General features: G+C 41.1%; 3 protein-coding genes across 4 annotated transcripts in view; all 3 read right to left on the reverse strand.

Moving 5' to 3' along the window:
- erbb2 (erb-b2 receptor tyrosine kinase 2) overlaps positions 1-9,469 on the reverse strand; it is a 34,934-nt gene extending 25,465 nt beyond the window's left edge. Inside the window, exon 1 of the mRNA XM_079492137.1 lies at positions 9,200-9,469. Coding sequence (XP_079348263.1) covers positions 9,200-9,272 — 73 coding nt within the window. The 5' untranslated portion in view covers positions 9,273-9,469. The remainder of the gene's footprint in view (positions 1-9,199) is intronic.
- A 3,308-nt stretch (positions 9,470-12,777) lies between these two features.
- On the reverse strand, positions 12,778-21,418 carry pgap3 (post-GPI attachment to proteins phospholipase 3). The gene is made up of 8 exons (XM_079493556.1): positions 20,896-21,418; positions 20,061-20,158; positions 19,307-19,459; positions 17,548-17,610; positions 17,127-17,188; positions 16,818-16,954; positions 15,897-16,101; positions 12,778-15,409 (listed from the first exon to the last, which is right to left on the reverse strand). Exons 1-8 carry the CDS (start codon positions 21,110-21,112, stop codon positions 15,346-15,348), a joined length of 999 nt encoding a protein of 332 aa, XP_079349682.1. The 5' UTR covers positions 21,113-21,418; the 3' UTR covers positions 12,778-15,345.
- Positions 21,419-24,148: 2,730 nt separating this feature from the next.
- Positions 24,149-27,949, reverse strand: LOC306914846 (myosin regulatory light chain 2, skeletal muscle-like). Of its 2 annotated transcripts, none has more exons than XM_079492055.1 (6): positions 27,893-27,949; positions 27,094-27,192; positions 25,726-25,906; positions 25,300-25,378; positions 25,149-25,197; positions 24,149-24,975 (listed from the first exon to the last, which is right to left on the reverse strand). In XM_079492055.1, the coding sequence occupies exons 1-6, from the start codon at positions 27,893-27,895 to the stop codon at positions 24,874-24,876; spliced, it is 513 nt and encodes a 170-aa protein (XP_079348181.1). In that variant the 5' UTR covers positions 27,896-27,949; the 3' UTR covers positions 24,149-24,873. The 2 variants fall into 2 exon arrangements, with proteins under 2 accessions (XP_079348181.1, XP_079348182.1); XM_079492056.1 differs by lacking the exon at positions 27,893-27,949 and adding an exon at positions 27,304-27,320.
- Positions 27,950-27,973: the final 24 nt, after the last annotated feature.

Here is a 27,973-nt window from a genome sequence, read left to right on the forward strand (position 1 = left end):
CCATAGCAATAACCACTTGAACCCTAGCATCTCTATTTATTTGGACAATATAGCAGATCTACAAGCTCACTACGCGCCACAGAGCTTTTAGGCTAGGCTATTTTCAGCGAAGAGACCCCGGTCAACAAAGTATTATAGGGTTTAAGTGGTTCATCGGGTACACACAAGCTGTAAAACTACAGCAGTGGTTCTTGGACCTTGTCATGCCGCGACCCCCCCAAATAATTATATTTGAACAGGGGACCCCCCACCCTGACAACAATTGGAACTTTAGAGGTTGAGGGGTATTAAAAAGGTCCTTAAATTGTCACTTTACTGTCCTCTGGTGACGCCCCCAAAATCACGTGGGGACCCCCGACCCACAGGTTGAGAACCAATGGCCTACAGTATCTATATTTATATAAAATATACAATATATACCTATTACCTAGGTTCAATATGTTTTACTTTTCAGCATTGTGCAGAAGTCATCTGGCCACCTTTCTCATATTTCTTCAGGAGAGTGATATTTTCAAATAGACGGAGCTGCTCATCACAAAGTTAAAGATAGCAGAGCTCGAGCAATGTTTAACATTCAAGCAATGACAAATTACATCAATCCAAATATTATGGTCCAGAACGATTTTGGAGTCCGATCAACCTTCCAGTAAGGATTTTGTTAAGCCTTTTGAAAAGAACAAATCGTACTTCTGTTTCACAACTGTGGACTTTTTCCGCTGTCAGTAAAGTGCAGAGAGCCCCCCACACATACACATACACGCACGTCTCGCACACACACGTCTCGCACACACACACACACACACACACACACACACACACACACACACACACACACACACACACACACACACACACACACACACACACACACACACACACACACACACACACACACACACACACACACACACACAGGGTCATACAGAATTAGAATTCATGGGGACACTTGCAGACACATAGCTCCCATGCCTTTGCTGTCTCACAGCGGACAGTCCCTCCTACAAGAGTTTAGAAATTACTTCCTCTGACGACCCCCGCCACACTGCAATGGTCCCCTCAATTTTCACCGGACCCCCCCCCTCCCCCCTCCGCACAACCGCTTTCCATACTTAGGGAGAGAGTGAGAGACAGCCAGCTGGAGGGGACACGTTCATACAGAGACACAGTCAGGAAGATTAACCACTAGCATAGCATCCCCATTCTGGGCTAACATTCATTCAGCGAGAATAGCAGATCTACAAGTTCACAGCATGAGCTCGATCGGCTATTTTGGGCAAACCCTAAGTGTAGGGTTAGTTGAATATCAGTGTTGTCTTCCAGGTTCACAAGATACGGCTGTGTGCTCAGGCTCTTATCAGCCCTGTGTGTTTGCTTCATCTAAAGCTCCCTGGTGATCGGCCAAGCCGTTAGAAATTTACATCCTATATACTGTACGGTACACCTGTCAGAGGGAAAAACAGAGACCGAGAGAGAACTAAGGGCTCCATTTTCGTCACCGCTAAACCCCTTATCCCTAAACTTCTTTGCCTTTTTTTTTTTTTTTTTTTTACTATTTTGCAAAACATTTTTGAATAGTTAAAATTGCCAGTCTACAAGCTCAGTTGAACTATTCAAAAATGTTTTTCAAAATAGGCAAAAAAGGCAAAGAAGTTTAGGGATAAGGGGTTTAGCAGTGACGGAAATGGAGCCCTAAATCTGAAAGACAAGGAAACATTTCTGAAATTTGCAATTTATTTTTTTATGGAATTTGGAAATTGGGAACAAATAAAACCGGAGTGTAGGGTTTCAAACTATGAGCGTAGTAAGAATGTAATTAAATGAGACACACAATCAATTCAGTTTACATGAGATCTGACAGCAAGCGACGTCAGCCAACAAATGGTGCTACGATTCAAACTGTGGCTCCCAAAAATACACCCTGAGTGACCTCGTAGCCTGTGTCAAATATCTAATCAAATGACTAATCACCACAGCCTTCTTCAGCAATGTCGTCATGGAAATACATATTCAGATGTAAATCCCAAAGGGAGAACCTGACTACACAATACACACACACACACACACACACACACACACACACACACACACACACACACACACACAGAACAGTTCCAACTTTGGGGATTAGGCAAATGTGCTGTAGCAGACAACATAATAGAGCAGATTTTCCATTCCTAAAACTGTGTAAAGACAGTTCCTGTCGTTTTATACCCTGCCTTGTTGTTTGTTCTCCAAAAGTCTCTCAGTAGAACAGTGTGTGTGTGCGTGCGTGCGTGCATGTTTGTGTGTGTGTTGAGCCCAGCTTTTCTTTCCAATCCCTAAAATACTCAGTGCATAGTTGCATACCTCCTTCATTCCCTTCTTTTTCTTCGGTGTCATGTTGTATTCTCCCTCTAAAATCACCCTTATCAGTGCTAGAGTGACTATTGAAGTTAAAAGCTGCATATCTGGTGAAAATAATATGTAGGAAATCAGGGGTTTTGCAGGCAGCAAACCAGTGAATGTCCAGTTTACATAACCATGAGTTCACTGTCTGCCTGAAAATACCGTTATATCACTGACATCTACAATCAAACACCAAAAAACAGACATGGTTTTGTACTTTGGAAATGCTTCTCTGCACCGTATCCTGGCAACTTCAATTTGGAAGTGTTTCTATGGCAAAGTGTTTCTGTGGTAACAATTCACTCGTTTGAGTGAATTGTGTGCTTGTGCGAGTGTGCGTGCGTGCGAGAGAGGGGGGGGGGGGGGGGGGGGGGGGGTTCTGCTTCATTTCCTGTGCAAGGCATTATGATGGTCTACGTGCTTCACATGTGATTGAGTTTTTTGTCCTTCTGCACTCCTCCAGGATTATCATGCTTATGACACAAAGGCTTTTAGCATCTGAACTTGGTTTAATAAATATACTCAGAAGCTCCAAAAAATATAGCGATTCATTTGTGCTCCAACTCAATATTGTGAGATAACTTTCATGAGATGTTCATGTCCATCAGACATTAAATTCAATTGACATAAGATATAGATCAAGTTGTGTGTGTGTGTGACCTTGTGCGACCCCAATCTCTCTGTGTGTGTGTGTGTGTGTGTGTGTGTGTGTGTGTGTGTGTGTGTGTGTGTGTGTGTGTGTGTGTGTGTGTGTGTGTGTGTGTGTGTGTGTGTGTGTGTGTGTGTGACACCTTTGCATACGACCCAATCAGCATCAGCTGCAGGGGTCAATAGATCGTACTCAGACATAGGGACAGACAGACAGACAGACAGACAGACAGACAGACAGACAGACAGACAGACAGACAGACAGACAGACAGACAGACAGACAGACAGACAGACAGACAGACAGACAGACAGACAGACAGACGCGCACGCACGCACACACACACACACACACCCTTGCTTTGTGTGTGCTTTTGAGAGACCTTGGCACCGCTCAAGAATCTAATAATCTAATCGTGTTGTTCCCTTACAAGGCGTAAATCCTTGGTTTATTCAAAGCACTAAATGCCTGTATTTATTTATTTATGTCTTGTTCTCAATCTTTCTTGGTGTTTAGAAGAGCCAGTTTCATGTTTTGCTCATCACAATCCTGGTTCATCCTGATAAATTACCTGCATAGACATATTGCATTAGAGGGCATGAGCAATGTGTTTGGTAGATGGTGCAAAGTCATTTAAAGTTACATTTTAGAGCAAAATATCTTGACAGTGTGTAGGACAATGTTGTAATGAAAGATGGTTGAATAAATATTAAATTATATTCTAACTCTTGTCGACAATATAATTATGAAATATTAGGTCGAATTCAGACCTCTGTAATGGTTTCTACAATGTTCTAATGTTCTAAATGCTTCATTAATGTTCCATCGACCATATGATGTGCTAAAAATAGCAGATCAACAAGTTCACAAGAACTTGTTCACAAGTTCCTTCAAACTGCGGCAAACTAGTTAATTAAAGAGAATATGATGACGTAAAACGTATACCTGAATGAATGCCAGTTTAAAGCCACACCTGCATGTGGCAGCATGCCAGTTAGCATAGGGAGTCTGTCCTAAGCCTGTTTGTGTGTGTGTGTGTGTGTGTGTGTGTGTGTGTGTGTGTGTGTGTGTGTGTGTGTGTGTGTGTGTGTGTGTGTGTGTGTGTGTGTGTGTGTGTGCGTGCGCGCATGCGTGCGTGCGTGCGTGCGTGCGTGCGTGCGTGCGTGCGTGCGTGCGTGCGTGCGTGCGTCACACTTTGAATGTGTCGATAGTAGATGACTGGTAAGGACTACGGATGCTCCTAACCTAACCATGTGCAACCCAGATTCGGCTCAAACAAGGGACTAAATTAATTTCGTTCCTATGCCATCAAAATGTGGAACGCCCTACTAACAGCCTTTAAGACATGTGAATCCCTTGATTCCTTCAAAACCGCTCTCAAAGGGCACCAACGGACGGCTGCAATTCGAAACTGGCCCCTGTAAATAAAGTCTGCCCCCTTTCCCCCACTGTATATGTTTTTCCCTTTTTACTTCCTTTATATGATGATTTCCTGTTTTTTTTAATAGAAGTGTATATTTGTACGTCTCTAAATGTTCTGATGAATTGAAAATGGTGGACCCTGTTGTAAACAAGTGTAATGCTTAATCAGTGTCGTCCAAACAGTAACAGTTTATGTATTGACTTGTGTATTGACTTTTGTTTGAAATACACCAATTCTGCATACTGTGGAATACATTTTTCAATCAATTAATCAATCAATCAATCAATCAATCAATCAATCCTACTACAGGTGTTAAATTGAACCATCCTGTAATTGTGATGCCAAAGCAAACCACAAACCCCTTTGGACTCAACCCTGTTCTGATGGATTGGGTGCCTTTACGGCTATACACAAAGAACACCTCACACAAAACTTTCTCTTTAAGTTTATTAGCCCTGAGATTTTGCTTGTCCATTCATTGTCAACGCTACAACTAATGCGACTATAATCCTAGCAACGCGACTTGCATAAACGTTCTACCCCCCTCCCCTGGTCTCTGTGGCTGTAGAGAGGGGGAAAAGGCAAACAGGTATTGCTCAACAGACAAGCAGAACAGGATCTGTGGATTCTGTGCTGTTTCTGCAGAGTGCGGACGTTGTGTTCTCTTCACGCATGCACACGCAATATGGGACACACACAACACATACATGCACAGGATACTTTAGTATCATGGAGATGTATAATACATGTATAATGCATCTCTTCAAACAAAGTCAGTTTTATTTCAAGGGACGGACAAGGAAAGAGCATAGCCGCGAGACACAAATTAATTAATTAGAGTCTGAGAGTGTATGTATGGACACAAATTACAGTCCTGGCCTTAAATACACTTTACTATCTCAATGAGAAGTATAGTATAGCGGTACTTAGTGTCCGACTATCAGAGTCCTGGCAAGGGGTTTTTTCCCCTCCATCAAATCTATTTGCAGAAAGAAAAAAGACCAACCTACAAAACAAGCAAGAATAGGGGCAGTAGGGTTCATGCGATTAACATCAAACAGATGCTATCTTATTATATCACAGCCAAGAGTAATCCAATGTATTGAATATTATTAAGTATTAAAGTGGAATAAAAGGCCTATGTGTTGCAGGCTAAACAAAACCAGTGCTCGTTCATTTTTCCAAAGTGCTCACTATTCTCCCAGTTTTTAATCAAATTGTGCTCCATCAGTAGAGTACAGGTAGGTACAGTAGAGTCCGATTCCATTCTACCCACACAGAAAATATCTTGTATTTTGTTTGAATCGACCTTTCATTTTGTTAGTGTATTAAATCAAAATCAATTCTAATATAAATTCTAATTTTGTATTCATATTTGTCGTGAAGACAAGAAGCAAGATGTCTATAATGTTGTCAAGTGAAGCAGTCCCCTTTATTTGAATAGAATTAGCATTTAACTAGGGCTGCAACTAATTACTTTTTGATCGAATAATCAAGAAGCAAGTTTTTTTTACATACATTTGTTTATTGGTTTTAATTAATATCTCATCATATTGTGGGCCTTAGCCTAGTCTTTCCATGCCCAGTCATTGACGACCTATTTCAAAGTGTCAATTTGTGCCCTTGACGATTCTTTCACATTTACTGGGTACAGACGACCCGCCTCGATTATTCTAACCGTAGGCAGGTGCCGTTTCCGTAGGAGACGATTTCATTCCGCAATGGTGGGCGATCCAAAAAGGTCCCCTCCATTCACTCCTGTTATAACCACGATCATTAGCGGCGTTTTTCCCTGAATCTTTTCTCCATCCGTGCCTGGATTGGCAATTAGGCGATATTTGGTTCTCAATGAAAAATCTTCGATGCCCCGCGGTTGACATATTAGCACTTCTAGCAGCACAGAATGAGCTCCAGCGTGGCTCAAAGATGGCAGATCTAGCAGCACAGAATGAGCTCCAGCGTGGCTCAAAGATGGCAGATCTAGCAGCACAGAATGAGCTCCAGCGTGGCTCAAAGATGGCAGATCTAGCAGCACAGAATGAGCTCCAGCGTGGCTCAAAGATGGCAGATCTAGCAGCACAGAATGAGCTCCAGCGTGGCTCAAAGATGGCAGATCGGGATTCTGTGCGAGCGCCTCGCGTTTCCATGGTGTTTCGAGTGCAGAGGGGGCTGGGCACAGAACACAACTATGTTGTGCGCATGCACGGCATAGAAAGAGTTAATTCATCAGAATATTTTATATTTAGCCAAACAATGGTACCATGCAAAAATACTGAAATCAGCCATTCTACAAGCTTGATGCGACACATACTGAACTTGTAGATGATCATGTGCTATGCTATGTAAATATGTTAATGCTCAGTAAGCATTATCTACATCCCCTCCGGTGTCCAGTCCATGGACAGACTGCATCACTGGTGGTCCCATCCTCCTCAACCCAGAGTGATTTAACATCAGTAGCATGCAGTGACAGTCTAGACTGGTGAGTCACAGCTGGTTAAGTTAACCTGCCACTGTGAGGTTGTGAGTCTATGGGCTTGAATCACCTCACACTGAGTTTCACTCAATGGGTGCAATGGAGTGTGAGAATAATGTTCAACTCGGTCTGAGTAGAATGCACGCACGCACGCACGCACGCACGCACGCACGCACGCACGCACGCACGCACGCACGCACACACGCACACACACACACACACACACACACACACACACACACACACACACACAGTTGCCATAGAGCCAATATTTTGAAACTGTTTGTTCCCACCTGTATAATAAGAAGTAACTATGACACAGTTACTTATCAATTCTCAACTGTTGTTGACCTTTGGAAATCATTCAGCCACTGTGTGTGTGTGTGTGTGTGTGTGTGTGTGTGTGTGTGTGTGTGTGTGTGTGTGTGTGTGTGTGTGTGTGTGTGTGTGTGTGTGAGTGCAGCTCTGCACGTACAGTAACCAAACAATCTATGTTCAGATTCTTCGTTGAATAGGAAAACATTTTTGGCAAAATATGAGAAGAATGTAAATACATTCTTGATTTGTGCATTTTGAGTAGTAGCTGTAAAGTTACAGTAGTATATGGCCCTTTTATCATAAAATATATAAAAGTGTTATGTCAGAAACACGAATGAGACCCACACTGCAAAGTGCACAGACCTGTTCCTGACAACAATGCAGTTGTATTTGGAAATCACGTCATCTGTCTGTGACAACCAGTTTGGTGTGTGTGTGTGTGTGTGTGTGTGTGTGTGTGTGTGTGTGTGTGTGTGTGTGTGTGTGTGTGTGTGTGTGTGTGTGTGTGTGTGTGTGTGTGTGTGTGAGAGAACTGCTTTGGCTTTGATGTCAAATGTCAATACAGTATGATACTGTCTCCAGGGACCCTCAGGGTTCCTTAAGGGGTTCTACATGGACCCTTACAGGCTGTTCAATTTACACTCTCAGAGTTATGGTGCCATGGTGGTCCCTTGAAATTAAAATGTTTGAGAGCCACAGTACTGTATGATATTCTTAGCTAGTAACAGATTGAGGCGTTTGACATCATTCGACTGTCTGAGATGATTTATGTCCGAGTGTAGGAGGTATTGTCCCATTTAGAACTACACCAGAAACATACACTGATGGATTAAAACACCATAAATATATATTACTTTTGTTAAAAGATGTCCAACTTTATTAAAACGGTAGTGTAAATTATACTAAAGCTCTACATTCTGATAGTAGGCCTAATAGTCTAGAGACTATTCAATAAATCTCTCTGGTACTAATTAGTTACTAATTAATACATTTCCAGGTGGGTTGCCAATTTCAACCAAAAAGGAGAGAGTGGATCATCACTTCCAATTTCACTTGTTTTAAGTTGTTTATCCAGTATTCCAGTCATCCCGACCTGGAAATTAATTTTCTGCTCAGTGCTCACTAGTCACTAAACAGCTGGGGAGTCAGGGAGACAATTGCTACTGAACAAACACTCGATAGAAATTATTGATATACCTATTTAACAACAACAAAACAATCACGTACACCAAACTAATTATTTTAGCAATGGTGTGGCTAACTTTGGTTTCTTTTTCATTTTCAACTTGTGCTTGCCTTGATATGATATCCCACCCCCGAGTCAACAAGTGCAGCAAGTGGCCCCCATTAAGACAATGTCCTCTTTAGTGCAAGAAGAGAATAATTGACATCGTCATGAGTCCTTGTGCACGCAGCACAATGCCATGTCTGTTGTTGACTTGTTGTTGTTTACGAGTCCAGCACACCAGACTAATAGCTGCCTGCATGCGCAAGACGAACCATTGTCACCAAGTTGCAAAGCAGGTTCTCATATTTCTTGGCGCACCTACCTGTCCCATAGTACTATAATAATAATCAGCTGCGGCAGTGATTGTGCACAGAAACGAAGCGTGTTTCATGATAGAATGTTGCAATGCTCCCAAGCAGCACCAGACACGAACATCACCATAACGTTAACAGCACTTGTGACAGGTGTGATTCTCCTTATCTGCGCTTCATAAATCCCAAAGCCACAACAGTGCAGTGAGGGGGTTGAGAACTCACTGAGGAATGTGCTCTATGCCATTGTCGTGCCAAGAATATCACGCTCTCTGGGTCAAGTTGATCTCCACACACCTCCTGGAACTTATAGCATTACTGTGATGACCATTTCAGAATTCAATACTGGAAGTACGTTGGCGATAACACGGCAATAAAAAGAGCGGAGAGACTTTTGCGAATGTGACCCACCTTCTCTGGCCAATGCGCCCGTCAGTCCGAGCAGCAGGGCTCCGAAGAAGACAAAACTTCTCGCCGTCTCCATCTGACGAAAGCGCCACACTACTAGTCAGTAGTCCATATTCCCGCAAATAAAGTATGTTTACTCCTCGCCGCCGGGAACGCAGCGATATATTCCCCTCCCGGTGAGCTTTGACAGGCTTGGAGTTTGTTTTTTCCAATCGTTGTAACTTCCTCCCCGGAGTTCTGTGCCTCTGGTTAGCTTGTTGGTAGTAAAACGTGACGGAGCCGAGACTAGGCAGGCAGGGGAAAGAAAGCGCGCTCCCGTGAAGGCCTGCGTGGGGAGTGGCAGTTGAGACAGATTCACTCAAATATTCTTCTCTGGTCGCTCTGTCCTGGGAACAAATAATATAGGAGCTCACTGTGTTGTGAAACTTTGTATTTCTTCCCCTGATACACATATGTAATTAATCAATAAACATGTTATAACTTAGTTCTAATGTGTATAATTTTACTCTTGTGTTGGGTTTGTCTTGGGTTTTCCACAAGAAACACGAAATGGTGTTAAGTCTTTAAAATGACTTTCTCCCTCTCCATCATTAAAAAAATCCAGAATTTAAGTATGCAAATTATTGTTTTACTGGTGGACACAATATGTAATGTACACACTTTTAAAATCCACTCTGTAGTGTGTATAGCCTCTATCTGTAGTTGTGCAGAATGCGTGCACTGTGCAAGGGGCTTCAACTTTCCATATTATATTTATATTATGTAAATTAAATATTGCTATTCTGTCCAAACTATTTATTATAATGTCATAAATCATGCTTAAAATCCAATTTTCAATGAGAAACTTTTAAGTTTGTCTATACCTGTTCAGCTGTCCTCAGGCCCATCTCTGCATAGATCTAAATTGGAGAATAATAATCTCTATTCATCCCAATACATCCACTCTCCCCACCCACAGCAGTCAGGGTTAGAGTCCACCTGACTGCACACAGTGCACAGAACTATCAGCAACCAGCACAAAACGGCAAGCTGCACGCACGCACGTAAACACACACACACACACACACACGCGCGCGCGCGCGCACGCACGCACGCACGCACACACGCACACACACACACACACACACACACACACACACACACACACACGAGATAGTCTCTGCAGCACCAGTCCATGTTCAATCAGGCTTTTGATCTTTTGATGTGACAGGCTGCAGCTCACATGAGAAAATGAAAGTAAGCTGTTACACATGTTTAAAACTTGTCCTTCAACTTCTCATGCTAAGTATAGAAGTGACTTCATAGTCAATGCGACTGCATGGGGACTTGGTTTATAAAACAATTATTGGCCAGGCTTTTGTGTTGTATAATCTGACAGTCACTTTTGTGCTTAATTATTAGGCGTGCAAATCTTGTTAGTCCAATATGATCCATTTCCACAACTAGTCCCTATAGCAAATGCAGCATCACCATCATTTTAACAAACCACTTTATCCATATGTTATATGTTGGTTATTATTAAAGATAGCAGTTATACAAGCTCAGTGAGCTTTTGAATGATTTTAAATTTTCTTAACACAAATCGTCTCTTCTGGGGGTTCCTCGTATAAAATATTTTCAGATGGGGTCATGCAGCCAAATAAATATCAATTTGCCATGAAAAGGTCTGAGAACATGCCAGGTAGGGCTGTCAAGGGTGAGGTTGACAAACCCTGCAGACAGGTGAGAGATACTGTATGGTAGTGAGATGATTCAGCTGCTGAACTCAACAGGAAATAGGCCGACTGTACCATTCATCTGCATTGATTCACAGAATTAGAGGACCATTTGTTGAGGGGCGCTAGCCCATCCTATATACAGGTTTATTTTTTAGTTTGTTTTTCCTTAAACAAACATTAAAAACGCCATTGCCATGGAGAGAGTTTAATGTTTGTTTTGTCCATGTTTGTTTTGTCTGATAATTACGTCATAAAATATGTATATAGTGCCCCTCACTTCACACAGGTGTGATTTTTGATATACTACTACTTAATAACACCACTACAAAGTTTGCATGTTGAGATGACTTTTTCTCAAACTTTTTAATTTCAAGGACCCCCATAACAGACCTGTAGGGTCAAATTGGAACCCTTCAAGGAACTCTGAGGGTCCTTGGTTCACACTTTGAGAACCACTGGGTTTTAGACTACAAAAATAAAAATAAAGAAATGTAATACAAACTACCATGCAGACAGCCTCAGATCATTCAGCCTGCTAGATTAATAACTAAAACAAAGAAAGTCAAACATACACCAATTCTCTGATCTCTGCACTGGCTTCCAGTGTGTCTCATAGGCCTATAATTCATTTCCTTGCTTTCTACATTAAGTCTTAAGTTGACAAGGACCAGTCTGTTAACTTTTCCCAGAGTTAAAACAAAACATGGTGAGACAGCATTTAGTTATTGTGCCACACATAGTTTGATAGCTAGAACAAACTCATGCCACACATATTTGATAGCTATAGAACAAACTCAAAGATGCCACACATATTTGATAGCTAGAACAAACTGAAAGATGCCACACATATTTGATAGCTACAAAACTCCCAGATGCCACACATAGTTTGAATTAATTGTGCCAACTCTGACGTTTTAGTCAAAGCTAAGGAAAAAAAAAGACAAATCTTATGTTCTCCAGTTTTGCAGACTGTTAAAGTATTCAATCAGTTAATAAGGGAACCAGGTGGAGAGGGACAAAGACCCTAGGCCCCAGGCATCATTACAGGGCGCACACTTACCGTTATGCTATAGAGAATGTATTGTGGGAATATGTGTCATGTATATGATTAGTGTCATTGGCTCATGTATCATTCAACCGTTTATATTAATGGTGTTAATTTGGGGGGGAACGGTGGGTAATATGAATAGCTACAGGGCACACCACCTCCTTTCTGTGTAGTTAAAATCGGTTTGGTATAGTTTGTGTCCAGGTCTAAACAGGTGACAGGTGTTTTTAGAAAGTCATAATTTTCCTTTGGATGAGATGTCCATTGTCCACCGGTCATTACAGTAGTACGTTTTACTTACTACTTGACTTAAATGACAGAAATTGACTTAGCTAACCTAACCTCCTAGTGATTTCTCTATTCATAAAACTTGCTGTGGGCCAGAGCCACAATGCTGTTGAATGCAGAGCAACAATTTGATAACAGTGAGTGAAGAAGTTCCCACATGTTTTACATAAAAGTATTAATACCCTATCCTATTGTAGAAAGTCTTGTATTCAGAATTTATTTGAGTGAAAGTACAAAAGCATTGTCAACTAAATATACTTAAAAGAACCAAGTCCTTATGCAAAAGGTCCCATTCCACAAGTTTTGAAATTAATAAAATGTCTAAAAATGTAAAATAGATAAGTAATCCAGTAAAGTAAAAATACCTCAATATTTAGGTACAATACATTCACTCAAGTACAGTACTTGAGTGAATGTAGCCTACATTAGTTTAGATTTTAGTCTAAACTTTAGACCATTGTTTGATATACTGTAGCCTAGGATAAAAATTCAATCCATGCAGGAAAGGCAAATACACACAAATGATCAACCAAGAGAACACTTTATTTATCCAATTTCTTAAAGCTTAGGTGGTGTCAAATATAGCTTGCTATCAGCTGTGAGATGCAGGAGTATGCACTCAGTAGCAGATGATTCTGCCTGTGGCAGCAGCCAGGGGGCAGTAGTGAATAGTTAGAGGTTAATGGACAGTCACTATACAGGACGAGTGTGATAGTGTCCTGAAGAGGAGAGTTGGAGTTGGTAAGTGCAAAGGGAAGGGAACGGGATGTCCTTTGATGGGAGAATTTACAGAGCAGAATGTAGATTTGAGTTTTGCAAAAAACCCTTAAAACACATGAGGACAAGACCACAAAAGAAATTAGGCTGCTTAAATGTGTTGAAGCAGCTATGATAATCACATTTCATCCAGGTTCTCTGGTAAGTTTTTAATTCAGTGTTTTTCTGTTTCATGTAGCAATGTTGTGGTAAAAATGAAATGACATTGTTGTATTTTGTTTTAGTGCACAAAAATAACCTTCCAGATATGGCACTTTGCGGTTAGGGTTCCAGCAACATTTCAGCATCAAATATAAATGAATTAATTCATCAATTTAATTGAATTAACAATACATCATGCAAGAGGGCAAATAGAGTATATGCTGTGTTTAACGTGGTGAACTGTTCTCTCTGTCACCATTTCATAAATCTATTTGTCCCCCACGTTCAACACATCATGACCTCTATGTCCGTCTCCCTGTCCTGTCCCTCCCTAGCCCCCCCCATCCCTCCCACCATCAAACCCACAGGCTCTTAGCAAAGCTAAATTTACCCATAGTCATCCACAATTTCACACAGCCACCCCTCTCTGTCACACAGAACCACAGCTTAGACAGGTCAACAACGGGATCGAGCACATTCTCGCTCTCTCACACACGAAAGTGGAGTCAGTTTGTGATGGTCATTGCAAAAACAACACAACCTTGAGTCAAGGCAAAGCACGCATGCATACTGGTCATTGTTCACATTCTCACACAGAAGAACAAAGGCATGGACAGAATGTCAAATGAATACACGTGTACACAAAACAGTAAAGTGCACATATGGTGAAGACGTACATGGTATGAATTAGAACCAAGAGCTTTGTCATCTCATGAGTCGAGAGAACCAGTTTTGGGAAGGCAGACTTGAAAGTGAAAAGAAAAAGGATTTGTGATTTAAAAACAAAAAAAAAGTGGTATATGTATACACACACACACACACACACACACACACTTATGTAAGGCAGTAATCGTGAAGCGAGTGACTAAACTTTCTGAGATGGGGCACTGGGGGCAGCAATTGTAATAACAACGCTCATTTGTGCCTGCAACGTGTGGTACAGTAGGGAGACAATTGATTCCAGCAACCTCCAAATGACAAGATAAGGAAAGCATTTACACATTCACTCACACACACACCACACCTCAGCCAGGCATTCAATTTGTGTCAACCCTCTTGACACGTGTAGGCAAGACACCACTACCTATAAACTAAGCTCCCATTAACTTGCCTACATTAAGCTTCCATCTTCAGTAGTTTCTCACCCTCTCTTTTTTTCTTACAATGAAAGGCAGTCCAGGTGAATGAAATACATATGTCCATGTGATTGATTATGGGGCTACCCCAGTACAGTATTAAATCAAAGTAAAGCTGGACACAAACATCAGAGTAACAGTAGATAATAGAAGAAAAAGGCAACAGATACATAATTTAAATAGGAGGCTGAAATTATTGCAATAATACATAAGAAAACAAAGTTAAATGAATCATAGTGGAAGAGCAGAGGCACACAAATAAAAGGTGACACCCCCCTCCCCCCCACCCAAAAAGGGAGGAAATAAACACAGTCAGCTAGAATGGCGTCTAAACGTGACAGCCCTCCCCTTCTGTCTAGAACAATCTGCTGGAATCCCCTCCCTCACAGGGCTGGGGCACCTCTCTGTGTCTGCCAGACCACTTTTAGCACAAATGGACCCTGACACATGCTGTATCACACTGGTAGCAGTCAGACACCAATGGCAGGGGAATGGGCGCCATCTGTCATCAGCCATGGATAACTGCAGCTTGTGTAAAGTGTGAGTGGCTTTGTGTGTTCTTGGCTTTGACAATGCAAAAAAATAAACAACAAAATAAATAAACAAAAAAGGAGAAAAAAAAGATAAGTGTCACTGTGTTTATAAAAGTACTCAAGTGCAAAGGGGAAAGTGATATATGCACTCCAGTCATAGGTGAAGAGTCAAGTCAAGAAATCTGGTCTACTGGGGTATGTTACATTATTTTCCCTTCTTTCTGAATTTCAACAATACTAGCAAAAAGGTGGATAGCAAGTCAATTACAAGGCAACGGTTTAGTGCACGCATCAAATAGATCTCATTTGAAAAATAAAAATGAAGATAATCCCCGAAACCAAAACATATGTATATAGAAAAATAACAAAAAATGTAAACAAAGTTTAGTTTGATGGAATTCATAGTTGCAGAGGACATGGAGACTGGGCACCTTCCTCATTATGGTGTCCGGCTGCCCTGATTGGAGGGGTCTGAGGGGAGAAGCTGTGGTGAAGAGGGGATGAGCTCCTACTCCAGTTTGACACCAGTCTTCTCTGTGTTTAGTAGGTGGAGGCTGTCATCTATCAGGAAACTAAAATGTAATAGGAAAAAACAAATAATAGTAAAATACTACAGAAAATAAAGAGAATATAATCTCGTATTGTTACTTTAAGGGCTATGTACCCACATACAGTAAGCCTATGTGATCAAGTAAAACATGTTTGGTTCCATCTGGCAGCTCAGTATTTGTAACATCTATACAACACAGGTTGTTACACAGGTAACACATATCACTTAAATTCCTCTTCCATCAAGCATACAATGAAAGTAACATTTTCCATCTTTCAACAGCATTTTCTGTGACATAAACAGCCGTGGTAAATGGTGCATTACTGCATTTATATAGCGCCTTTATCCAAGGCGCTTTACATAGATTGTGCATTACATTCATCCATTCATACACTCATGGCGAAGGAAACCATGCAAGGCACCAACCTGCACATCAGGAGCAATTAGGGGTTCAGAGTCTTGCTCAATGACACTTCGACACTAACTGTGGAGGAGCCTGGGTGGTTTACCTGTAGAAGAGGAAGTGTACAGGAATGGTGCTGAGGTGCCAGACGGCATGGGCGTCTAGGACCCAGAGCAGTGGGGGGAAGTCCAGCAGCTCGAGCAAGGCCAGGCCATACAGCAGCAGTACCACCACACCACACTTCCACCAGTACGGCAACGTCCGCCGGTTCTGCCAGCACCAGCAGAGCCACCACAGGAGGTTCACCATACCTGAGGGAGGAGAGGAACGTGGGGCGAGGGACAGGGAAGCGAAATATTATGGCACACAGAGAGAGAATGAGAGAAATGAGAGAGAGAGAGCATGAAATGAGAGGAAGGGTTATATAGATTAAAAAGAATATCGTAGGAAACGCAATGGGAAAAGTAAACGACATGAATGAAAGAGAATGACAATGGAACAGTGGGACATAAATAGAGGTGAACCAAGTTGGTAAAACAAAGATAAGGACAGGACGTTTAAAGTACAAGCTAATTAGCTAAGTCGGCACATCAGATTGATTAGATATTCAGTGCAATTGAGGCTGCTATAGATAACACAAGCGGGTGCATAACATGCATGGTTTTATGGTAAGGGAAATTAAAGTCACTGACGGCATAAGACCTGAAGACTACAGTCTAGGTCTAGAGTCTAGACTAGACCATAACTACTCAAAAGCCTTACAGTGTCATCATTGTTGACTTGGCTCTTGGGCAATTCCTCAGGACCTGTGGGAAGCAAAGACCTAGGCCTACAGGAATACACAGGCCCTAGTAGGCCAACTACAGGGGCTGTGACATCATTAAAACAACCAGATATGAGGCAAACAATGTTTGTTTTCTTGTTGCAGGTAGTGTTTTTTATGCTGGGTTTAAGTTATATTGTGTTTACTGCTTTTACCTAAATCAAATCAAATAATCCAATCCTTAAATGTGAGTGTCAGGTTTACCAGTGGTGACGTTAGCAGCCATGTTGTAGCCATAGTCGAAGCTGACAAAGGTCAGGTACGACACATGGGAGGTAAAAGCCAGGATGAGCAGGACTCCAACCATACTGGACACCTCTGGTCGCCTCAGGCCCAGCGTTCTGGCCAAGAAGAGGGGTAAGATTAACAGAAAACACTGATTACAAAACACTGAAGTTTGTTGGTGGGATTTAACACTCTAATCATGACACTAATTTAGTGTTTTACTGACTGTGTCAGAATCAGGGCTCAGTCTCGCCCATATTTGCAGGGCCTCACAAACAGGAACCTCACCTCACACAACATAAGTAGATTGAGTACAGGATCACTGCTGATGCACAGAAATAGTCCATTTTCTAAAAAAAATAATGGAGAAACACATACTGTAGGGTATACAAAACATCAAGATCAAAGTGCCTGAATTATACAGGTAAATAATCATTGAAAGAACATAATCTTGTCAAAATCTGCCATTTATAATTCAAGGACAATCATGTACAGCACAGCAAGTTATTGAGATACTATTGAGTAATGGCATTAGAGGATTACAATTTGGCTAATTCCCTTGACAGAACAAAAACAAAAGGCTTTCTCCAATCCTGCAAAATGGTATGGCGAGCCACAACAGAAACTCTTCATGCCGAAGACACAGTAAGGAATGAATGAATGCATCATCATTATCCAGGACTGTCACATGATGTGTTTTGGCATTTACCTCAGTTAGATAGGTGTCCCGGGTATGAAACACAGTGGACCAGAACCAGGCATTAAGAGACACCTAGATAATCACAATTTAACACAAACAATCACACATTGATCTCAAATGTATTATAGAACATACAAGCATTAGTGATGAGGACAGCACTGGAGCAGTACAGCTTCAGAGTCATTTCCTCTCACCATTTGGTGTCATGTCCTGCATATACCTGGCTGAAGCATGGTGGAACTCCCTTTCTTTCTTCTTAAAAGGAACCCTGGCTAATAAGACAAATAGACCTTAAAACATTATACTTGCCCTCTGCAACTAAAATGAAAAAATAAAAAACACCTTAAATGTTTTATTTCTTTCATAAATAGAGAATATTTCACTCAATAGGATTAGGAACTGCTTCTGTCGCAAGGTGATGACCATCATATGTCCATGTGTGTCCAGCCCTATGGAATGCACGTGCTAATAAAAAGTATTTAAAATATTGCTTTGATGCTCATATTAACCTTAGGACGTATTAAGCTGTTTTTTATTAGGACGTGCATTCCATACGGCTAGACCACACATGGACATATGACATCATCAACTTCGACGGGAGTAGTTCCTATTGAGTGAAAGATTCTCTTTTTATGAAAGAAATAAAATATTGAAGGTGTTTTTATTTTAGTTATGGAGGGCAAGTATAATGTTTTAAGGCATATTTGTCTTATTAGCCAGGGTTCCTTTTAATACAAGCACTAAATAAAATACTCTCTTAGGTCGCATTCACACTTCGGTAGACTTGATGTGAAATACAAATGGGCGGAGAAGTTGCATCATTTTTGCATATTTAATTTGCTGCGTTTGCCTTCACACTGGCTGTGTAAACCGCACCAAGAAAACGCAGCAGTGACTTATCAATGTGTTAAATTCATAAATTATACAGTGAAATATATGGTGTTAAAGAATATACTACATACACTGTGTGTCGTCGTGGACTGGACGATGTGTGTGTGTGTGTGTGTGTTTGCACGTCTATATGCGCTGCGTAAAATATGCCTTCTCCGTCTTTATCTGCTTTATGTGCTTTATCTCCTTTATTTGATGCAATTAGCCCTTCGCTAATTCCCTCCCCAACCTGTCCTTGTCCAATAGGCACGTTAGCAGCGAGGAGACAGGGCAAGCTGTCCTTCTCCCCCATAGAGATGCATGTTAAATGACGGCATTTTTCCATATACATTAATCGATCATTTCCAACCTGCACATCGAGAGCAATTTGGGGTTCATAGTCTTGCTCAAGGACACTTCAACACTAACTCTGGGGGAGCCCGGGTTCGAACTGGCCCCTTCTTAAGCCGTGTGTGTGTGTGTGTGTGTATATATATATATATATTCAACAACACAGCCATGCAAAATAACACTGACAGCTATGAGGTGCATAGCAAATATTTGGATTGGCATTGGACAATCGCTTTTTGGGGTGGGATTTAGCGACGGGCAAATTGCATTCACACCTGTAGTGAATGAAAGTTTTTTTGGCAAACTAGAATGCGGTTCTTTGATGCGCATCAGGATTCGATTGAGCCTTCACACCTGCCAAACGAAGCGCACTTTCCGGCAAGCAGCAGGATTCGTTTTAATCCCAGTATAGCATGCTGGTGTGAATGCGACCTTAAACACCACTTCTACGGGGTGGGGTGCTTCACATAACTGTCTCAAAATCAAACATGCATTCTATAAAACCTGTTTCTCATCTCTTTCTCCTTTTATATATTTTTCTACCCACCAGATTGAAGGCGGTGATGGTGTGGTACATAGGGCTCTGGCGTGGTACAGAGCTCCGGTATCGGAATAGCATGAGAAGGCAAGCCAGGCCATTGAGCAGAGAGGCAAGGGCAGATGCCGGCTCTTCAAAACACAGGAAACGTGTAAACGGCCACTGGACAACAAGAAATATATCATTATTAGACCCAAATGCCTGAGGCGCAAGCAGTGACCAGAGTAAGGACATGTATCAAACTAAAAAAATAATAATCACACAGTTGAAGAGCATTCATTCAAAATAAATATGTAGGCTAACCTGTTAGAATGTAAAGGTCAATATCTATATTATACTGAAACATGCAACAGAAAGCTATTTTAGAGGATATATTCTGGTGCATTTTTTAAATACTATTTAAAATAGCTTAGGTATTACAAAATGACAATGATTAGTGCATTTAACCTCACTGACACTGTGTAAGTTTCTTCATGCGATTAATTCGCACCAAAACTATATATCTTTTAACTGTTGTTTGTGTCATGAGTACATCCACAAAGAACATGAATATTACACTGTCACAAAGTGTAACATATTGTTTATTTTAATTGGAAACATTCCACATTTCTAATTCACCTGAATGAATTAGCTCATTCATTCAGAACTCAAGTTTGATACGAACAATGGTGAACAGTGGAGAATTTTTGGGTTTGTTTATTCGTCAGGAGATTTAGTGTAAACGAAGACTACTGTATGACCACAGTGAGAGCAACATACAGACCTTGCCATGGAACTGTGGGACACTGTACCCCTCCGCCTGGTATAGGCCTACAGTGGTCCACATGCACTGGTATCTGCAGTCATCACGACAGGACCAACCTGGACAGCAGGGACAAGGAAGGGGACATTGTGTGTAGAGTATTGTGTTCTCTCCCTAGGTTCAAAATACATAATGTACTGGGGAAATATTACAACAGGACTTGTTCAACCAGAATAACCTAATGTATTAGTCTTTGTAGTCACATTTTCACCACAGCAACAACAACAACAACAACAACAACAACAACAACAACAACAACAACAACAACAACACACACACACACACACACACACACACACACACACACACACACACACACACACACACACACACACACACACACACACACACACACACACACACACACACACACACACACACACACACACACACACACACACACACACACACACACACACCTGAAATAGGGGATGATTATTCATCGATTAGCCTATCTAATATTGATTAATCTAATCAATTAATTCTGTGTGCGTATGATAATTCGGTGCCTCAAATTTGGAGTGTGTCCCATATGACCTGTGGTGGGTGTGCACTGTGCAGGGTAGTCTAGTCCCTACTCTTCCATGATCCATCTATTGACTGATTAGACCCTGGTCTCGGGAGTATTATTTATATTGTGGTGTTGCAGCAACCACTGTCACCACCACAATAAAAATCAACATTACTTTTACACAAACAATCTCAAATTCTTCCACCACTGCCTGTGTGGAGTGGGACAAGTTAACAACAAACATCAGGGAACACTAGCTAGCCCCATATGGAACCTCTCCCTCACCCGTCAGCGCCATGTAGGGCGGTTGTCTGGACTGGAAGCCTCGCAGCCGGTCCCCGGTGCAGTTGGTCCGGACGCACTGCTTCACACAGTCTTTGTAGACCGGCTCCTTGTCGCCCTGAGAGGACCGCACGGTGGTCGCCGCCGACAGGAGCAGCAAGGCGACGCTCGCCAGAGCGGGGAACCCAAGAGCCGCGCGTCGTTGCGATGGTGAGGCCATGGTGGATGGATGGCTGTGGCTTTCTTTCGGCCCGTCAGACTTCAGAAGGCATAGACGGTGTCCACATCCACACCCGATTCCCCATATTACCACAGAAGAACCACTCGGTTGTGAGAGAAAGCTGACAAGTCCTGACAACAACAACAACAATTTGTGAAGTCCCTCAAAGTGCAAGGTGCTCCAGCTGCGCCCTGTCGCTCAGGTTAAATTACATGTCCACAACAAAGTCCACAACCCACAACCACCAGGAAGTGTTGTGAAAAACGGACGTACTGCGCATGCGCAAATGTAAAGAGAGGGAGGATAACTTTGACTGACTTGAGACCATGCTTGAGACCCTATGCTTACCAATATTCATTCATTCATTCATTAAGAACTAGTTTTCATTCCATGTTTATATTTGAAACCCCATTTGTAAGTAATCGCTCATGAAGACATGAATTGTATAAAAACATTGACTGCTGTTGCAGATAATGTATTTTCCCCTCCCCAATGATTTCTTTTAAATAATATAAATCACAGACTGACAGGATTTAAATAATTTATGTAATACTTAATACTTTACCAAACAACAAATGCATCTAGGCCTACACGTTTTCCCCTTTTCCTTTATTTCTTTTTTTTCTATGTCGTTAAATGTTCTGATGAATGAAAAAATCTGGTTTTATCCTTGTAGCATTTTTTGTATTTGATTAGTCAGGGAATATTATCAGTATTACCAGTCAAATCTGGGAATACATTTCTTACCAAGAATTTTCTTCACCAATGTGTTTGTAAAGGTGTCTACTAACATATCCCACATTGGTTTATATTCAACCACCCTAGGGGAATTTTTGACAGCTGCTGAAAGTTGGGGTACCATCAACAGCCAATATATGGCAAAATGTTCTAAATTTCATTATGCTTTAAATAGCATGTGACGTGTAAAACTAGGGGGTTTTCATCATTCTGAATCCATTCCAAGCATTTGTTTTGCACGAAAAACACTCCTTGGGCTAAAAACGGTCATAGACACTTGCCCAAATGTGCTGACCTCATCACATTTGTGATGACATCTATGGCCTTTTTAAGCCCAAGGAGTGTTTTTCATGCAAAACTAATGCTTGGAATGGATTCAGAATCATGAAAAACCCCTAGTTTGACACGTCACATGCTACTTAAAGCATAATGAAATTTAGAACATTTTGCCTTATAATGGTTGTATGGTACGCCAACTTTCAGCAGCTGTCAAAAATTCCCCTAGGGTGGTTGAATATAAACCAATGTGGGATATGTTAGTAGACACCTTTACAAACACATTGGTGAAGAAATGTCTTGGTAAGAAATGTATTTCCGGGTTTAATTAATATCCCCTGACTATGACTTGTGCTGAATAAGATTTTCAATCAATCAATGATGGTGAATGTGGTATATCCTGCCCTACATCAATGTTCAAATCTTATTTGAATTTAATCATTCAATTAATTTGGATCGTACAGTTGCAAATAGACTATATTTATTTACACTATTTCTGATATAGGGGTCATTCCAAAAATCTTCTTTTTTGTCAGTTTAATTAATTATTTTTAATCATAGATGCTCACTTTATGTTTCAACACTTTAGCCAGACAAATCTTCCCAAACGTTCTAATTGTAGGTACAATGAAAAGAAAGTAAATTGCTTCCATGGCTGTGAGGTTTGCTTGAAGACATATCATTGGGGGTGAAGGAAGTTCCTTTCCAGTGCCTTTGAAAAAACTCCCAAGGACAGCAATGCACAGACGTAGGAAAGCAAGAAAATAGGAAAACAATGATGGTTATATAATCATCCAGACTGCACTTTTCCAGCTATCATCACACTCTTCAAAGACATTAGCTGCTCATTCAGAACTTGTAATGAGATAGCCCAGCATTTCCCAAAGCTTATTTCTGGAGAATGGGGGGAAATCCTGCGGAATTACTCATGTCCTTTCCTGCTGCCTCAGCAGCCTTTTTTAATCTCACCTATCACAGAGATGACATACATTAGGGCGGCATATATATATATATATATATATATATATATATATATAGGGCGGCATATATATATATATACTTATATAAAGACATGTTATGACATACTTATATAATGAATACTTATATAAAGACATGTCACATGTCCAGACACTGTTTAGACAGTTTAGACACTGTACAGTCTTCTTCAGAATCCTTCTGAAGACGTTAATCTATAATAAAGCATTGACTGGGAGCATTTGCAAAGTTACAATGTGCAGACTTGTATTGTTTACAATTACAAGGTTGACCCATGATTACAGCAGCACCTGCAGTAAAATAAGGGTGTGTGTGTGTGTGTGTGTGTGTGTGTGTGTGTGTGTGTGTGTGTGTGTGTGTGTGTGTGTGTGTGTGTGTGTGTGTGTGTGTGTGTGTGTGTGTGTGTGTGTGTGTGTGTGTGTACAATCATGTTTGCATTTGAGATTGTGCTTTGGTACTGTACATTAGGCAATTAACTGTAATTGTATCTATTTCATTTTTCAGAATGTTTTTTATTGTGTGTATAGTGAATTTGATCCATACTTTTTAATGTGTAGCCCTACCATTTTGAAAATAACTTTAGAAACCTTCCACTTTATAATAAGCTGGAAAGTACTGTGTTGGGTTCATTGTACAGTGAGCCGTGAGTCTCTGTACGAGGCAGCGCTATTTCATTTAGCTAATAAAAAACTGTATTGTGTGACACAATATACATGTTTTGTAGCGTAATTGTGCAAGATGAATTTACACTGCTCTTTCACTTGGCAAAAAAATTGCCTTTATTCCTTCATAGATTATAGTTTATAGGTGTGGACATGGATGTACCATTCAAGATCCTACAGCCAGGAGGGCACCGGCACTTAAACCAACAGACACAGTGTAGTATGAAAGATATTACTTTTTATTTGTTTCTTTATTTTGTTACAGTGGAGACATAGACATGAAACAGGAGAGAAACACTGGCAAGAGGAGGGGAAAGTCGTCAAAACAAAATTGTTCCTTTTGTCTCTTCCCTTCCTGCCTCCCACTCGCCAGCCAACTATCATCATCTCTTTCTCTATTTACAAGATTTAATGAGAACAAAAACCCTGTATTCCTCTGTCCATTGCAACCCTTCCTTTCATCCCTCTTGTATTAGAGAGGGAGAGAGAAATTAAGAAAGAGGGGGTACAAACTATTGTAGTACAGTACGCCCTGTCTTTTACTTTCTTCTCCTCCCTGATACAAAGACAGGGATGAATCCATCACACACTACTTGTCAAGTTGAGGCTAGCAGACCTTCGAGGTCAGAACATATACTTGTTTCAAATAAAATGGCTGTGCATGCACCACGTACCCAAGAGGAGTTTCAACTGACTTTATACACTGGAATACATGATGTAGGTCTGATGCATGCACTGCTGGCCTCTACGCAAAAGCACAACAGTGAATTATGGGGGAAATGGAGGATGAACCAGAGGCAGGGAAAGAGATGGAGAGAGTAGTTTCAATATCACAAGATTACTTTTATTGAAAAGAATCCCATGTTCGCCTGTTGGTTGCTACTCACACACAAACACTCCCACAGTCCTTAGTCCTCTTGCTCTGGGTTGATAGAGGGATGCAAGTCTTTCTTTGGGGAACAGGCGAGGGAGGACGGCGGGCCAGGGGAGTGAGCATGGATCAGCACGCCACGGAGATGGAGAAGCACGAGGTAAAGGGGGGTGAGGGGTTGGACAGAGGTAGAGTAGACATCTTGATAGAATTGGGATTTACTCTTCCTTCTCTTCTCCGTGTGTAATGACGTAGCAGATGTTCTTGTAGTCTACGTTGCCAGCCACATCAGGGGGGAATGCAGCCCACAGGTTGACCATCTGAGCAAAAATGAGAGAGGGGAGAAAGAATCAGAGAGATGCAGTTGAGTCTAACACAATAGTAAATATTGTGTGCATATATGATATCTGGGGTACTGCAATTTAAGTAATTCCAATGCTGAGAAAGAGATAGCAATAGCTAGACAGACAGACAGAGACTATGATAATCTCACCTCCTCAGGGGTGAACCTGTCGCACTGGGTGGTCAGGAGCTCCTCAAGGCTGTAGAGAGACAGGAGACACATCACATCAAGAACCGATCTACAGTGAATTCACAGAGTGCCGTTGTGATATATGAGGGAAATGAAAGATAAGAGCCCTTACAATTCCTTCTTGATGCTGCCTGTGCCCTCTGGGTCCAGGACCTTGAAAGCGCTCACGATAACGTCCTCGGGATCAGCACCTGGCAACAAAAGAATGGTGTCCTTATTCCGATTTTTCTCCAACAAAATATTATGTAAAATAAGTAAACATAAACAAGAGAATGAATGGCTACCAGAACATAAAGCATGTAACATGAATTTACTAAAACATAAAGCATGTAACATGAATTGCCGTCAATGTCAAAATGTGAGTGTGGATAATGGGTATAACTTTCAATTCAATGCTAAATAATTAACAACTTTAAATAAAAAAGCAAAAAACAAACAAACAAATAAATAGATAGATGGGCAAATCTACATAACCAGTAAACTTACATAACCAGTAGAGAGTTAAAGAGCTATTTAGAGCTATGTGTTTTTGACCTACCCTTCAGCTTCTCGCCGAACATGGTCAGGAAGACAGTGAAGTTGATGGGGCCGCTGGCCTCCTTGATCATGCCCTCAAGCTCATCATTATCCACGTTCAACTGTCCCATGGTTGCGAGCACGTCCTTGAGATCCGCAACAGTGATGATGCCATCTCTGTTCTGGTCAATGATTGTGAAAGCCTGCCAGGGGAGAGAGACAAAGGTACAATTTAACAATTATGTAGTAATGTTTAAAGAACAATAAACAAAAAAAGGACAAAGGAACAGATTAAAAACATCAAATGTGCATGATTGTGTGTTAAACTGAACTGAGCTCAAGTGCTCAGCAGCTCAGATGAGAATCATTAACACTTTCATCCTGACAGAATTGTGACCAATTACAAATTGTGAGAAATTAGATGTATTAGACTGAGATTTGCTCATGACAAACATTACAAGAGCAAATTAAATGTGTAAATGCAAAAGGGTCTGCCACTCCCGTTTCAACATAGCTGGTTATTGCACCCTGTGAAACTAAAGATGGCAATGGAAATCTTATGGGTCTTGGCAGCTGTGAGCCACTTGTCTTTCTAAGGTGTTAAAATGGTCTCGGAATGCAAGGCAAGCCCCTCGTGACATTTCAGCAGATGGTTTCAATGTCAAATATCCCCCAACCCCATTTTTACCTTGTGACAAAATCCTTTGGCCCTGTCACACAAGTCTTTATTCTATCCTTCAGATGTGTGGCATGCAATCTTTTATTATCCCTTCAACGTGTTTATTAGATTAAGCATTTCACATGACTCCTTACAGGCTACTGTAATTGTTCTTGAATTACTATATACTGACTGAACATTTTCAGGTATGAATACTTTTCATAATTTCTTATTCTCTCTCTATCCATCTTCAATTCATTCTAGCTAGCTTTGAATGCCATTAGTCAGCTGCTGGATCAGCTGTTGGGCTGCATTCCAGTGGGGTCACAGAGAGAGGGTCACTGACCAACCCCTGGGAGCTGTCATCGCTAAACAAAATTTGCCACACTCCACTGCTGATGAAGACATTTTTCGTGTCATGGAGACACAAGTCTTATGTTTTGGAGAAGCGTGTTCACAATCACATTGCAACCTCAGTAGAATGATACATGAAGTCACCAGTTATGTGAACATCACAACAGCAGCAGATTATTTCCTTTCCTCACACAGCCTAAGATCTTAATTACTGTATGATAAATTGAAATGGTATCAAATAGTGTTTTCACAACAGGCTTTCTTCAAAATAAATGTTGCCATTTCTGTTGCATTCTATTGCGGTTGCATTCTGTCACAAGATCAATGGCATCCTTATTGCTTCAACAATGGTGAGCAGAATGAGATGAAAAACCTCACCTCCTTGTACTCCTGAATCTGGCTCTGCTCAAACATGGAGAACACATTGGAGGATCCACCCTCACCCTGCTGCTGCCTCCTCTTTGCCTTCTTGGGTGCCTGAATAGTGATGGAAAACAAAACATAATTTTTACATACATCAACCAAACAGATTCTTACTACAAGAGCAAATTACTCCAAAAGAGGAAAGAAAGAAATACTAAGACTGACACAGATTCTGGAGCAATACCCTCCTTTGACCAACTAATAAAAGCTGGAATCAAAAGCCTTGTATACTGCATGTATATTCAACTTCCTCAAAAACAAGAGTGCCATAACATTTTCAAAAGCATGACTTGGAATGTCGTTTTGATCTAGATAAGGTACAGAGAGAGAAAAAAAAAGCATTAGGGAGCATATCTGTTCTTTTGGCCGACACTGTATTGACAGTAAGCCATTTGAATCAAAATGTCTCAGATCAAAGCTTTTTGCCATTAAAAGTAATACTGTATATTTTTACTCTTGCACAACTCAGGCTTTAGTATTATGTAATGCGTTTGGGGCCTGTAATAAAGTGATCCCCAAACACATCACTATCTCCTTTTAGGCCAAAAGCCACCAGTAAGAGAAGGTCCAAATCCATCATTTTGGTGGCTCGACTATAGAGGACCTCTACTATTTAGTCTTAGTCGCGTTGCTGTAGTAATCCAGTTTGAAAATGTAGCAGTGATGTTTTCATCTTATCAGTTTAGCGTAGAAAAAGAAAAAATCCAATGCACGGTTTGTTCTTCCAAGGACAGGAACACGCCACCACACTCACCATCTCTTTAGTTTGTTGGGTGTTGGTTGGTCAAGAAGAGAAGACTACTGATGTGATGTGACTGACATGATGGTGGTAGTC

Source organism: Electrona antarctica (assembly GCF_951216825.1).
Source record: "Electrona antarctica genome assembly, chromosome: 22".
NCBI lineage: Eukaryota > Metazoa > Chordata > Actinopteri > Myctophiformes > Myctophidae > Electrona > Electrona antarctica.

What these genes read in the sequence shown, in the direction of transcription:
- LOC306914846 (XM_079492055.1), bottom strand. An exon ending in AGATTCAGGAGTACAAGGAG is followed by an intron (nt 25,907 to 27,093) that starts GTGAGGTTTTTC and finishes CTCCCCTGGCAG; the next exon opens with GCTTTCACAATCATTGACCA. An exon ending in GTTCGGCGAGAAGCTGAAGG is followed by an intron (nt 25,379 to 25,725) that starts GTAGGTCAAAAA and finishes TTTTGTTGCCAG; the next exon opens with GTGCTGATCCCGAGGACGTT.
- pgap3 (XM_079493556.1), bottom strand. Translation starts at nt 21,112, where the DNA reads ATGGCCTCACCATCGCAACGACGCGCGGCTCTTGGGTTCCCCGCTCTG. An exon ending in TCCCACAGTTCCATGGCAAG is followed by an intron (nt 19,460 to 20,060) that starts GTCTGTATGTTG and finishes CTTGTTGTCCAG; the next exon opens with TGGCCGTTTACACGTTTCCT. An exon ending in CCATCACCGCCTTCAATCTG is followed by an intron (nt 17,611 to 19,306) that starts GTGGGTAGAAAA and finishes GTGATTATCTAG; the next exon opens with GTGTCTCTTAATGCCTGGTT.